The sequence below is a fragment of the Aythya ferina genome (genome assembly GCF_964211825.1).
Source record: "Aythya ferina genome assembly, chromosome: 10".
In the NCBI taxonomy this organism is placed as follows: domain Eukaryota; kingdom Metazoa; phylum Chordata; class Aves; order Anseriformes; family Anatidae; genus Aythya; species Aythya ferina.
The window spans coordinates 20050685-20065162 of record NC_140306.1 but is presented as its reverse complement, the minus strand read 5'-3'; the positions used below and the strand labels follow the sequence as shown (position 1 = coordinate 20065162).

Below are 14478 nucleotides of genomic sequence, written 5' to 3'. Positions count from 1 at the left end.
AATGGGAAGATACCCACCAAATTCAGGTGACAGCTGAATCTGAATTTTCAATCTCGAAAAGCAATACTTCAAGATCTTCATTTACTTTTACACAGGTCGTGCCCTTTTGCCTCACAGAGGTAGGGTCAGTGTTGTCTCATGGTCAGCACTGCCTTTACCCTTCCATCACTGGCCATTTCACCAAGTGGCCACTACAGTCTGAGGGCAGCAGTCCCGCAACACAGTCAAGGGCACATTTATTTATGTATCCGTTTTTATTTATTTAATTATTTATTTGGGTGGGTAAGGTAGGGCGGCGGGGTGGGCCGTGAGGCGGGGCGGAACGGAAGGCGCGGGGCTCAGCGTTCCGGCGGGCGGCGGGGACGGGCGCGCCGTGACACCGCGCGGCCGCTTCGCGCCGGGCCGCAAGATGGAGGAGGCGGCGGCGGGCCGGGCGGGGCAGGAGATCAGCCTGGCGGCCCTGCAGCGCCACGACCCCTACATCACCAGCATCGCCGACGTGACCGGCCAGGTAGCGCTCTACAGCTTCAGCCCCAAGGCCAACGAGTGGGTAAGTGACGGGCAGCGGGGCCGGGGCTCTTCCCTCGCCGCCGGCCGGGCCCTCGTTATCGTATCGGTGCTGTGGGGCTGGAGGGCTGCTACAGCTCTGACATTTTAAAGTGTGGTTTGTTGTTCGTAGCCCTAATTCGGGAGCAGTGGGGCTTGGGGAATAATACTCGTCTGCGCGTTAAAATATAGCTTTCACCTCAGCTGGTTGTCCTCAGTGGTTTGCGTATGGCTGCCGGTCCTACGGTAAAAAGGCGTCTCTGGAGGTACGGTTTAAGGAAAACGCCTGATTTAGGTTCAGAGCTGTCCTGTGCCTCCTTCGGGCTGTCCCTGCCTGTTGTAGTTTAGTCACAGAACCGCGAGATGTGAACGTGTGGAAGTTCAGCGCTGTGGGCAGCGCTGGAGACCCTCAAGCGTACGGTGAGGGCTGCTTGGAAAACTGAAGGACAAAACAGAGCTGGGGCACATAGTTAGGTTGTTTCGTTGTTCTGTGTGCTGGCACTCTACTTGTTTTAAGTAACAACTGTGAAAAACTATTTGTAGGTAATTAAGTGTAGCCCTTATTTAAAGCGGGAGTTGTGAGAAAGGTGTTCAGCTCTGACTGTTGAAGCTGAGCATGAGAAAGTTGTGGGATACGTTATATCCATCAGTAAGTTAGCACCATGAAGGAAATCTTCTGGAAGTGTGTTTAATTTCTGAACTTCCCTAAGAAAAAATAACAAGTGCCAGAAAATAACAGATCACAATATCCTTATTTAAAAAAAAAATACAAATAGTCTTTGTAATTGGAATGTTCTATAAAAGCTATCTCTGTGAACAAGTGTATTTCTTAAACACATCTGCTCTCTTTTGTAGGAGAAAACTGATATAGAAGGTACCTTATTTGTGTACAAAAGGTAAGGGTTATTTTTTTGTTTTCTTTTTCACTATGAAAAAGACAAAGAAGGTGGCTACATGTGCAGCTCCATACTGGATTTATTGCATACAGTTCATAATTACTTATTTGTCTAGCTGGTAACATATGTGTTATATATTCTTTGAGAAGAATAAACTCTGCGCATGAGTGAATAACCCTAGTGATAACACACAGAAATACTGCTGAAAAATCTTAGGGCCTGATAAATGCTACCTATGTATCCACACAAAAACCTAGTTTATTAACATTATTTTGTTGGTAACAATAACATCTGTTAATGTATTGGGGTTGATAAATGCATAGCCACCCCACATCTCCTAAAATATGTGAAGTTGATCATGAAAACAATATGAATTTCAAATCAAATTAAATAATGTTCTTAACTTCTGTCATATCCTGTCTAGTTCTAAAAATGGATGATGACACTTAAGTCGCTTGAGGGCTACTTGATTTCCTTGTTAAAATAATGAAAGGAATTCGCAGTTACGTGGCATGGGGAAAAGGGCCTGATATTCTTGATGGAAGCAGCAAAACCAATTATGGATTTAAGTTTTAAGTTGCCAGCATGTCAGAAATTTAACAATGAAATAACAGTGCTGAATGTAAGAAGTGTGAATAATGCAGACTTAATCAACCCATCCTGAAACAGACTGTCAGGGAGTAGGTTATTCCAGCTGTTGTATCTTGGCACTGTAAAGGAATACATGTCATCTTTTGCTGTTAACTTTGCTTGAGCTCCAGGTTTGGAAATACACAGTGTAAGAAACCAACCAAATTAAAAAAAAATAAACAAAGTTTCTGATTATTTCACAAAAGGTCTGTTAAGAGCATTAAATGAGTAACCCGTGACAGTAAGGACTGTTTGCCACCTTCATAGAAACTCTTGGCAGGTTTTGTTGTTGGACATTGTTTAGAGGTGTCCATGTTGCTATAAAGATGTTAATGCTTACTAGCTAATTCTATCAGTTTCTTTACCCTAGTGCCTTTGCTTAGCTAGTTATTTTTCTCAGATAATGAATGATCTAAAACAAGCCTCCTCTTCCCCCAAAGGCCTTCATCATGCTGCTTTGTTGATTATATGAGTGCTTACGGGCACAGCTCAGTATGGTGACATGATATTCATGCAGCAAGAGAAAATACACCTGAAACAAAACCATCTTGAATTTTCAGTGTGTGCTAGCTTGCTGCTTTCTTTTTCCACATGGTGTCTACCAAAAATGTGGATATTAAAAATTCTTTCACTAAGCAGTACAATTGTAAATATTTTAATAACTACTTTGAAGATACTGGGTAAAATCTTTATTTTCAGAGTATCCCTTTAGGAAGAAATTACTGCTTCTGGTTCCCCTCTAAGTGAATTTTGTGTTATTTAAGCCATCTTTTTTTTTTTTTTTATCGTCACATCTATTTGCAATAAAGTCAGTATTGCTGAATAGTATGGTTTGATGTTTTTTCTCCTCTAACTAAAGATTCTAAAAAGCTTTAAAGCTGTCTTATTTGAAGTATTAAGTACACTTGAAAATTAATCCTGGGCCTGCCCTAGGTTTTTTGAATAGTTTTGTGTTTTTTTTTGAGGCATATCTTTGATTCAGCAGTTCAGAACTGTAACACTAATCCTAACCATATTTGAGGTAAGCATGATTTTAAATTGAAATGAGTTGGCTCACCCAGAAATGGCGTAGAAGAACAGCTATTAGATATTCAGGACTGCGAAAGCTTTAGTTCATGAAGTAATGGAGATTTGAGGATTAATACGTAAACGTGTTTCAGAAAATTGTTTGTATATGTTGATCAAGGTATTAATCCATGATTTTATTTTAATTAAAACAATAGGTCGGCTTCTCCTTATCATGGTTTTACGATAGTGAATCGACTGAACATGCACAACCTGGTTGAGCCAGTAAATAAAGACTTGGAGTTTCAGCTCCATGAGCCTTTTCTTCTTTACAGAAATGCTAGCTGTGAGTATAACATCCTTTAATCCATTTAACCCTCAGATTCTGCTTTATAACCCAGACCACTTCCAGTTACCGTGCTGTGTTCCAGTGTAATGCAGTGGGCTGGGTTCCAGTGCTTTGTTTGATGTCTCTGTCTACAGTACTAGATATGCTTAAGTAGCTGAGAGTGTTTTTACTTTGATCACCTGCTTTCAGTAAAAACAAGATAGACAAAGTATCCGGTAGAAAAAGTTACATGCTTTTTAACTAATGAGCTTACAGGTTTAATATAAACATATGCACAGGGCTATAGCGTTATTAAAGACAAGTGAAGATGTATACCTATTGAGAATATTTAACAGTGAGAGAAGTTCTAAGGGCTTCAAAAGTCAGATTGTGAAACTTCTATTTTTTTTTTTTTCTTTTGCAAGAGGAAAATTAAATATTAATCAGTAGCTGCCTGGGTTGTGAAAATCGCACAGCTCTCAGTGATGGTTTCTTTCTCCAGAACAGGATTTGGAGTCTGGAGACAAATGTGTCTGCTAAATTTCTTTGAATCTAGGCTTCAGCAAGTCTGGAGTGCTTTGAGATGAGTGGTAAAATAGTAGCCCTATCTTCATGCTGCAGTTTATCTCTAATACCAATTTGGGGTCGTCAGGTGAGTTAGGATTCCAGTTTGGCACACAGTAAAAATCTTATTACTGCAAAGAGCACAAACTATAACTTAGGTAGCTCTTTGAAGGAACAAGGGATTATATGTGTATATGAAACAATTGTGAGGTTAAGGAGATGATATAAAAGGTGTCCCACAGAGCAGTGTCCTCATGATACAAAACTATCACTTTATATCCTGTTATTTAGGCTACATCCTTGAAATTAGTTTGCTATCTGGTGACAGGTTCTTACTGAATTACTTAGAGAACCCAAGTACTGTCTGGAAAAAGTACTTCCTCGACACAATCTCTTCTTATCATCTAATGTCTCCTTGAATTACAGACAGGAACACTGTTTTGGCTGCACTTCAGTGTACCTAGAAGACCAATCAGTTGTTAATCCCATCTTGTTTTTCCCCCTTGGAAAGCCTTCAGGGTCTGTGGAGCATAGGATAGTTTCCATTAAGTTGACAGAGAACAAATTAAGGTGGGAGGTTTCTGTTTTTAATGGGTTTAGCAATCCTCCTTCTGTAAGCCTCTGAGAGGGGAACGAGTCAAACTTTGTCAGTGAATTGACGAGTCTAGGAGATCAGGAAAGGAAAAGATTCATGAGAAATTGTGAGGGGTGTGTGTGGAAATGCTGCACTGAGTTGGGTCTTTAAGCAGGTCACTTGGTTTGGAAGGAAGAGGAACTGTAGAGGATGGTTGTAGGTACAGGGTGGCTGTTGAGGTGTCAGCAGAGGAAATGATTGCAAATGTGAGGCTGGTGATACAAGGGAAACAGGAAGCTGATGATTCATTTGTTGTTTGGAGCTTATGATGGTATCAGGAGCTACTGTGGAATTACCATATTGTATGCTAGTGGGAGTGACAGAGGATCACTTAATGGAAGTAGTCAGAGAAGGTAGGCTGGCTGTAAGTTCATTAGAAACCCCTAAAGCTAATTATGTGCTTTCCTCTCATTGACGAAAGCCCTCATTTTCCTATGGGACACAACTGTGTAAAATCTGTGGGAGGCTCCTGGCACTTAGGACAGAGATGACAGAAAAGTATGAGGAAGAAAGAAATTTAGACAAAAGTGTGCAAGGAGAATATGATAGACTTGATACTGGAAATAATTGTATTTTGGAGGGTACCTTTATTACCTGTATTTTTGTCAGTGCCACTGTCATTCTGACCAAAAGGCATTGGTTGGAAACTATCCTGTATTTCATCATTCCATTCTGTCCCCTAGAAAGAGCGTGTCCAGAACCAGTCTGTGCTTAATGCAAATTGGAGATGTAAAGTTCAGTTAGTGTGCTGTTAGTTATTGCCCTGAGTGCTACAAATAGGCAGCAGATCACTTCATGCACTCTGTTAGTGTTTGCTTTGTTCAAGAACAAACTTAGCAGTATGGAAAATTCTGTGTAAGCTTCTTAGTCCTTATCATTTCAGCATGTTAACTCCATTATATTGTGCTTTTAGTTGTTGGGTTTGGGATTTTCTTACTTTCCTGCAGTTTCCTTAGTTGCCTGATCTCCATCCATTGAATTTGTTGGGAAAAAAATGTATATATACAACTAAAAAGTTTCCATTTGCCTGTATCTGCATACTGTTCTAGAAACCTAAATAAGCAAAGCTACTTCCAGGACTGATCCGTATTTACAGACAGACTTCAACATGTGTATGTTCTAGTTATACGGGTAGGTGAGGCAATTATTTCGGAGTTCTCTTCATGCAGAAAAGTGTCTGCTTCTGCTCAGCTGCCTGCTGTCATGAAAAACCTTTGCATTTTTGAGACCAATTCAAATAGGAGCTGTAAGGCCATAGATAATATAATGCTCATCCCTAAGGGATTTGTGGTGTGTATCTCTAAGGACTTAACGTGAAGTTCGTCTGAGATCTTATAATGACAGAAAGAGGATGGACTGCTAGATTGGGCATGGAAAAATACCTCGTTAGCAGGGTGTTGGCAACAGTCCTGTTTCTCTTGCACTGTTTTCTGTATCCTGTTTGAGGAAGATCTGCTGTGGTCGTTCAAAATTAAGTTGTCCTGCTCAAATTGCTGAATTATTGAACTGACTATTTTGGTTCCTTAGCTTTCCAAAACTCCTTTTTGTTAATACTGCTGCTTGTCTCTGCCTAACAGCAGTGTGCCTGTATATTTAGGTTGTAACAAGATCAATGACAAATGGTGCTTGATGCTCCTTCAGGGCACAGTAGAAATAGAAGATGATCACAGCTAAATTATGGAGCCTCTCTTGAATACATGGTGACAATATTTATAAGTGATTTCAATATTTATATCACTGTTTTATAAACTTTGTATCTTCACTTTGCTCTGGGATTCTGCCTTAAGAAGATAATAAGGGCAAAGTCTGTCATGTGCACCAGTTCAGACCTCTGACATTTTTCTTTGAGAACAGTTCTGATGCTATTGAGTGACGTACACCAGTCTGTGCAGAGTCACTAACAAGTTATATGCAAAATTTTGCAATCCATATATAAACATTTCTGTTTGGCTGGAGGCTACAAGAAGAATTTGCCTGTCATGCTAGATAATCATGTTCTCAGTGGATTTACCATTCTTTTGTAGTTCGATTTGTGCAAATACATTTTTCATTACAATGGAATTTATAGTTTGCTGCATAATTGAACTTAATTATTGTTAAAGGATCTCAAGTTTATACCTAATGTAATTGCACAAAGACTTTTTCATGCTCTTAGAATAACAGAGAATTGCTATATTATTCCCATGGGAAAGGAGGCCTCACTTCTCTTTGTCTGTTTTGTATTTTTTTTCTGTTTTTTGCAGGATGTGATAAGAAAGTGTCTTTTATGGTTATACTACTAGCGCAACAGATCAAATGATAAAATATCTTTTGTACACCTACCTTCTCTTGTGTTCACTGAGTAACATGAAAAACATTTGGGTCAAAGTATTAGGTGCTATTTTGGTTAGATCTAAGACATGCAGAAGCTTTTTTTCAGAAAATAATACCTTCTCAATACTTTTGCAGGTAACTGAAATCCTTTCCAACTTGTTTTTTTCTCAAAATAATTCTGACAGTATCATAAGATTAAAAACCCCAAAACAATATTTAAATCTAAAAATTCGAGGCAATATATATTTACTTTAAAATTTGTATATAATGCGGTTTGAAAACTTAGACCACTTATTCAGTAGTATCAGATCCTAAAGCAAAAATGACAGAATGCGGTGACTAAGAAGCTGTTAAGCATTGTACCAGTTACAGCAGTGAAATTAAAAAAAAAAAAAAAAATTCTACTTTTCTATGTTAGATAGAATTAAAGAAAGCTAATATTTCCAAATAAGGATGAATCCAAAAATGCAATCTATCACTTTCTTGTTTGGTAACGTAACAGATTTTGCTTTTAGAATTCTCAAAAGTTAGACTTTTTAGATTATGCTTCATACTTAATATGTTATTTATTATTGCTTCATCGAGAATGTATGTTGCTGTGTACATGAGATCCTTGTCTAGCTTTCTGTCTGGAGACGTACATGTTCTTTAGAGTGTTCAGAGCATTTGTTCCTGAAGCATTGAATACCACTGATATATCTCCATCAACTTTCCTCTTCGTTGTATTTTGAGAAAAAGTACGTTAAAATCTGTTTTAAAAAATGGATGAGGCTCCGTCCATAACATTAATAATAGTCTAGTCTAAAAGTTCTCTACTCTTTTTCAGTCTGTAATGTGAGAAATTGGAGTGTGGTGGCTCCTGTGCAGCAGTTTGTGTGTTTTTTTTTGTTTGTTTGTTTGTTTTTTTGTGTGTGTGTGGTTTTTTTTTTTTTACAAGTAGATACTTTGCTAAATTATAGAGGAAAATAAGTTAAAAAAAAAAAAATTAGACAATGACCGTCTTACCTCTGAAGGTCTGCAAGAAGTATTCTTCTAAGTCCTTCTCGTTTATAGCTTTCCCTCTGTTTTGGTGGTGTTGGTCTTGATTAAAAGGCTTTTTAATCCAAGCTAGTTCTTTTGGAAGGTCAGGCAGATGTATTTCCATGGTTCTGAAAGGGCAGATGCCAAGTGTAAAACTTAAAAAGTAAAATAAATGGTCATTGTTTGATAGGTTTATTCCCCTTCTTATTCTTTATCCAAAAGTAAGAGTTAGTGAAACAAAAGTAATAGATCTGGGGAGGTTTATACTTCGAAATGTAAAAGTTGGGTACAAAGTGTTGTCATCCTGCACTATCATTAATGATAAACGCTTGTATTCAGAACAGCAAACCAAAAGTGAGTTGCTTGATTTCAAATGGCTTTTTAAATTCTTTGCAGGAGCTTCTGATTGGTTTCGAATCAGGGAATCTTAACGGTTAAGGAAAGTATCTCATCATATTCTCCCCCTCTCCTCCCGCCCAACTCATGAGGCAGTGAACGTAACACATCTCTGCAGCTGGTGCAGCTGAAGGGCTCTCCAGCAAGCGCATTAACCCAGTGCTTTAGTCCGAGATAAGGAAGGAGCCTGTTCTTGATACCTTTACAGCAGAAGCAGCAATGTGAGCAAGGGGGAGGGGAAGAACCATTGAAAGCTGCTAAGCAGTGCTAAAAATATTTTGTTTGACCTGAAAAATGGCATTCGAACTAGTAGGGGTTTTCTGCTCTAGTTCAGTGTTGTGTAGTGGTAATCCCTCTCGTTCTGTGTCGTGCTTTGTCAGATGGGAGTTTGTTCCAGTGTTCCTGATCCTGGACGTGGCTGCTGTTTGACACCTGCTGAATTACTCCAGTGCAGCTGCTGGTGGGGTTGTGCTGTGAACGCTGTTTGTGAAGTAGCTTTTGATATTCAAAGCAATAAGAAGGGGAGGGATGTTTTAAAATGATTTGTAATGACTTATAAATCTGTGTGACAGTCTAATATTTAAATTGAAAAAAATAAAGAGTTGTGAATGAGGAAGAGATCAGAGCACAGTGGCTGGGGGGGCGTGGCATTTCAGCTAATCTTACTCCTGAAAGAAATATGAGCACTGAGAGAGATTATACACCTGTCTTCTATTTGAGGTGTAAAATGATGTATGTATCAGTTTTTTGTTTTAATGGGAGTGAGATTTGGTTATCTTTCGTGATTTCTTTTTAGGGTGGTTTCAACATGAACCCATTTTTTTGCAGAGGGAGCTGGAAGGGATATTGTCTTCCAGTTGTTGTAGGATAACATCTGAATTAAAACTGTATTTTTTTTCTCTCTTCCCATCAGCTCTTCCAGCTAGTTATGATCCATTTTACAACTTACCATTGTTTTGGATGAGGTGAAGCTGTATCTGCACAAATGGTAACCTGGTTGAAGCAAGAGAGTGGTAGTTTGTAATCTCTCAAAGTGGTGCTGCTGACGCATCCCGTATACTTTCCTTTTGGCATGGTATTATATGAACGTTTTAACCATTTTGCCTTACTGTGCAGCCCTCAGCTTCTTGTTTCTGTCGTTTCTCTGGTACCAGATGGCATGTTTGTCGAGCTGATCTGCAAACAATATCGGGGAACTGGTCTGGCATACCCGGCTGACATAAGGGAGAGGGTGGATTGGGGTAAATTGAGTCATGGCAAAGTTGTGAGAATGTAAGGGTGGCGACACTGTTTATTTCCCCTAACTTGAAATGAAACCTGAAGTGCAGCTGCAGCTGTGGCATGAAGCCTTACTTTAAGTTGCCAGAGTATGGCCTCTGTCCTGCTGTAGCACTTGGCTATCTCCACTCCAAATTCAGCTCTGGTAGCTGGGCAGTGCTGGAGCTGGATCTGACTGCTCCTTGAAGCAGTGGAAGCACAACAGAGAAGGAGCCAGCATGAGAAACTGGCATTACACATTTTGATTAACACTTATGAGTCACTGCTTTTAATAAAAGTGATGTAATTAACTTGCCCAGGTATCTAATGTCCGAGAAGAATTTAGATTAAGATAACTGACTTATTTTAATTTTATCAAGTCTGGTTTGGCCGCGGTTAAGGATTACTTACGACTTCATGTGTGTCAGTGTAATGTGAATGCCACCGAAGGATTATGATGACTACACTCTGTCTCTACTTGATTACTGAAGATGCTGCCCAGCGTTTGGTGTAGAAAAGCTAGAGTGAAAGTGTTAAAGTAGTTGGAAAAATGAGCCAATTTATCTGAAACTAATATTAGAGAGCTGCAGTAGAAAGGTGTGCCATTAGGCATACAAATGTTCAGCTGATGTTTCTGCTGGGTGTAGTAAGATCACGGATAGCAAAAGAATTGGGAAGTACCAACTCCTAATGCAAGGATGTTCATAGCTGAGGTTGCATGCATGTTAAACACATCAAATGTAGTAAGGCAGTTGTGGCAGAAAGTTTGGAGATATCTGGGGCAAGGGAGCTGAACTGAGGGTACCGATGAGTCCTCTTCTGAAAAGAGGGAGGTAATTGTTCCAGTCCGTCAGACCATATCAAACTTAATGCCCAAGTTCACTTGTTCATAATCTGCTTTAGAAGTTTGTGATACTGCTGAAGTTTTGTGGTGACTCCCTGTGATTGTTTGCCAGTAGTACAAAGTAAAGAGAAAAATGATACTCTGTAGTCAGAGCTGAGATTTCAATCAGCTTCAGGTCTTATGTAGGCCTGTGTCTGGCAGAATAGTGTGTGACTCTTATCACTTATCCCATTAAGATATCGTTATAGGTTCCTTATCTTAATTTCTTCAGCAAGTATGCTTTTGAAGAAGCTTTCTTCCTTTAGTAGTTCGACTGATACAGGAGTCAGGGAAGGGAAAGAGCTTTTCTTTAGTGTTAAAATATCCTACGTGACTAAAGAAACATCTCGCACTGAAATGCTGTCGAGTCTCAATGCAGTAAACAGTCCAGTTGTATGAGGTGATAAATTTTCATAAATATTTCGTAAATGTTGGCAATGTCAATTGGCTTATGTGTTTTGCAAGGAGAAAATAGCTTAAATTGTTAAGCTATTTAAGTTGTTATTTATTTCTTTATGGCTAGAAAATCTTTATTGGCTATTACTTCATCTGGAACTTGCAAAGATAATAGTTACTTAAGGAAAAAGAAAAAAACATAAGAAGCAAAGTACAACTTCAGCTTGTCTTAAGATCTTGTTATAGAAGTGAGGTATGGGCATGACTTCTTTGGTCCAACACAGCAAGGCTAGGATAACTGGAAGTTTTAGAAAATTATGTTTGGTAAATAATCACAGTCTTTGCTGTGGCTTAAATAACCTTGAGTAGGCCTTCGTTGAGACTTTGAGTTTTTTTGGGGGGTGTGTTTTTTGTCTTTTAAAACAACAACAACAACAAAAAAAAAACAAATGTAAATCCAGCTAGGAAAGGTAGTGTGTTTGTTTTTAACTCTTTACTTTTCTGTAAGGATTTCAACTTAATAAAAACATTGGCATGAACTGTGCTATAAAGCTGAATTTTAAAAGGCTGAAAATATCCCTTCAGGAATGAAAATATTTCAGTGGTAACATATGCCAGGTGTCTAATCGCCTTTGAGGTACTTGCACACTCTGCACTGGTAAATTTCATAGATGAACCAGGATTTAAAATCACCTGCTGTGTGAATTGGATCAAATACAATTGTGAGAATAGTTTGTAGATTTGTTGTGTTGGCACAACTGTGGGGACAATGAGGAGATGAGGATGTATTTGGGTGAAAATGGCATCTTTAAAGTGGGGCTGCTGATGAAGAAATAGTATGTAGCACTGCTGACCATGTTTCTTGCTCTGCCATGTCTTTCACTGAGTGATCAGGCTCGAACTTCGCCAAGTTTCAGTGGAATTGTACTTGCCCTGAAAACCAGAGTTGTACTGGGTGTCTTGCAGAGTTGGAAGCTTTTTGCCCTTGCTGGTTTGTCATTGCTGCCTTCAAAGAGCAGGGTTCAGTATGAATCTGTGTTTAAGCTGCTCTGTGAATGTGACAGTACAGCTGGAGCGTTGTTATCACTCCCTTCCTGTACAACTGCTTCTCATGAAAAGAATTAGGAGAGGGAACCTTTAGAGAGAGCCTGTGACTGAATTGTCATACTGCAACTCAAACTTGAACGCTTCTGTTGAACTTCAAAACCTGGCAGTGTTGAAAATGAGTGTTCAAAAACTATGTGGATATTCTTCAGCCTAGTGTAATGGTAAGATCTGCCATTCTAAATAGAAGGTTGCAACCACAGTGGGAAGCCATCTGGAATGTGAAACTTCACTTGCTTGCCTCTTCTACCCATGAACAAGGATCAGCATTTTGTAGTCTGTCCATTTAATTTGTTTTACGTTGTATTTGTGTTTACCCACATGCTATTTATAATTACTTTATAAATGGTACTTGGTCATGCAGAGAATATTTGAGTGGAAATTGATGTTAACTCATACATTACTAGGCTAATGGGCTGTTGGTTTTTGCTTCCTTTCTACTGATTTATTTTTATTCTTTCAACCCTTGTCTTACACTTCCCTTTTTTTCTTTTCAAGTGTCAATTTACAGTATCTGGTTTTACGACAAGAATGACTGTCATCGAATAGCAAAACTCATGGCTAAGTAAGTACTCCTGATTGTTACTCTGTAATTCTTTTTTCAGAATTCTTCTTCAGGCAAAAATTGAACCTATTACATGCATGTTTTTTTCTCTCCTTAAATTGAGAGATACAAAGTTCTTGCTGCTGTTGGGGTATGTTAATAATCAAAACTATAGCACTAAGGCTTTTTTAAGTAATAAAGAATTCAGTTGAAGTATTAATTGGCCTTCTCTGAAGAGTGCAAACATAAGCCCTGTTTATTATCTTATACTTGTATTTAGTATTGAGATGCTTAATGGAGAGTAATACCCTGGTAGAAGATTCTCTGAAGCAGAAAGTGTAAGGCAAATAAATAAGGGCTGTGTTTTTTGTGGTTGGTTTGGTGGTGGGTCATTTCCTGTTCTAAAAGCTTGATTATTATTCCTGACTAAAGTCAAAAAAAAAAAAAAAAAAAAAGAAGGAAAGTGGGAGAAGGATATAGTTTTTCATTCTGCAAGATTCTGTGTTAGGAGTGTAGACTGAACTATGAAATAAAAGGAACTTGTTGCTAAACTTCTAGATTGTTATTCAACTTTTATTAATGCTTTTCTTCTTTCTCAAGAGATAAATCAGTTTATAAAATTGACATGTCACTTGCTCTTGTTTTATGGTTCCTGAGGTTCTTAGAAGTGTGGAGGCCATGCAGCGGGAGAACTTTGGAAATGATGTCTGTTTAAAGAAACCTTCAAGTTGTGTTTGCAGACACATGGCATTGTTAGTTGTTAAAATACTATCCGTGTAGCAGCACAGTTAGCCAATCTGTGCTGTACGTGGTTGCACTGGCATGGCTTCAGTAGTTTGGGTGAACAGAAGAGGTCAAGGAAAGCTGAGGTACTTAAAATGTAGTGAGTGTAGGGTAGAGAGAGTATTCTTGCTTCTGTTCCTTCAGGTGAGGTGTGTTGCTGATTAAGCCTTGCTTATAGAAGAGGATGAGAATTCATTTAAGTGAGTCTTCTATGTTCTTTGTGAAAGGAAAGTTTAAAGTGTGTGGCAGTGTGTTCATATGCTAGCAAAAATTGCAAAATTGCAAAACGCAGATGTATTCCTCAGGGTATTTTCTCTTCCTGTGTTCTCTGCTTTGTTTTTCTGCACCATCACTATTTACTTTCCTGCACCTTCTCTGTGTGCTCTAATCAGCACATCATGTCTTGTAAGTCATGACATCTTAAAGACAGGCAGAACTTAATAATATGTAAAGTAGACATAGGATGAACATCATTTTAAACCAAATCGCTAATTTAGGTGTTGGCATGACTGTGGATTAAGCATATCTTGGAAACGGCTTAACATATCAAGCAGATTTTGGGAATGCGTCTGGACCATAGTTACTTCTTCAGTCTTAGGCAAGTGAAACTACAGAAATCAAACATGTAGATAGAAAAAGTAATTGATTGGATATTGACAGAATACAGTTAAGTTTTTCTGAGCTTTCCTAGGACCTCACTTCAGAATGGTTTTTAGTTGTTGCTGCTATTAACGTGGTCAAAAAGGATGTGATATTCACTAGCCTGCATATTGCTGGTAATAAGTCTTTGATTACCTGAGAGTATATTTCATAAAGCCTTTCCCCATTACTAGTATGTAGAATGTCTAAATACTCTTGGCTCTCTTTTTCTTAATAGCTGTGTATAGATGTAGGGGTAACAAAAGAGTTTGCTGAAGCCATTACTATACTTAGAAGCATTTAGTGCAAGTATATCAAATTGAATATTTTTAAAAGTCTTGCAGAATGAAAGCATACTTCATTTGGTACCATGTGTCTTAGAGCTTCTGAGAATCTAAAGATGAATACTAGGGAAACTGAAATGAAGGCATTGTAGTTGCACGTTGCTGTAGAAGGGCAAAATTGCACTTCTGAGGCTGTTGTTACAAACTTGATGAAAAGTGGATTGAAACTATTTTGCTGACATGAGTTTCTACAAAC

The 14478-nt window shown here is 38.6% G+C and overlaps 1 protein-coding gene across 3 annotated transcripts in view; it reads left to right on the top strand.

The window, feature by feature from the left end:
- The first annotated feature begins 381 nt into the window (after positions 1 to 381).
- The window catches only part of DCP1A (decapping mRNA 1A), a 35770-nt gene continuing 21673 nt past the window's right edge, over positions 382 to 14478 (top strand). For all 3 annotated transcript variants that reach the window (XM_084530491.1, XM_084530490.1, XM_084530492.1), the window contains exons 1-4: positions 382 to 550; positions 1402 to 1442; positions 3296 to 3423; positions 12471 to 12537. In XM_084530491.1, coding sequence (XP_084386617.1) covers positions 410 to 550; positions 1402 to 1442; positions 3296 to 3423; positions 12471 to 12537 — 377 coding nt within the window. In that variant the 5' untranslated portion in view covers positions 382 to 409. The remainder of the gene's footprint in view (positions 551 to 1401; positions 1443 to 3295; positions 3424 to 12470; positions 12538 to 14478) is intronic.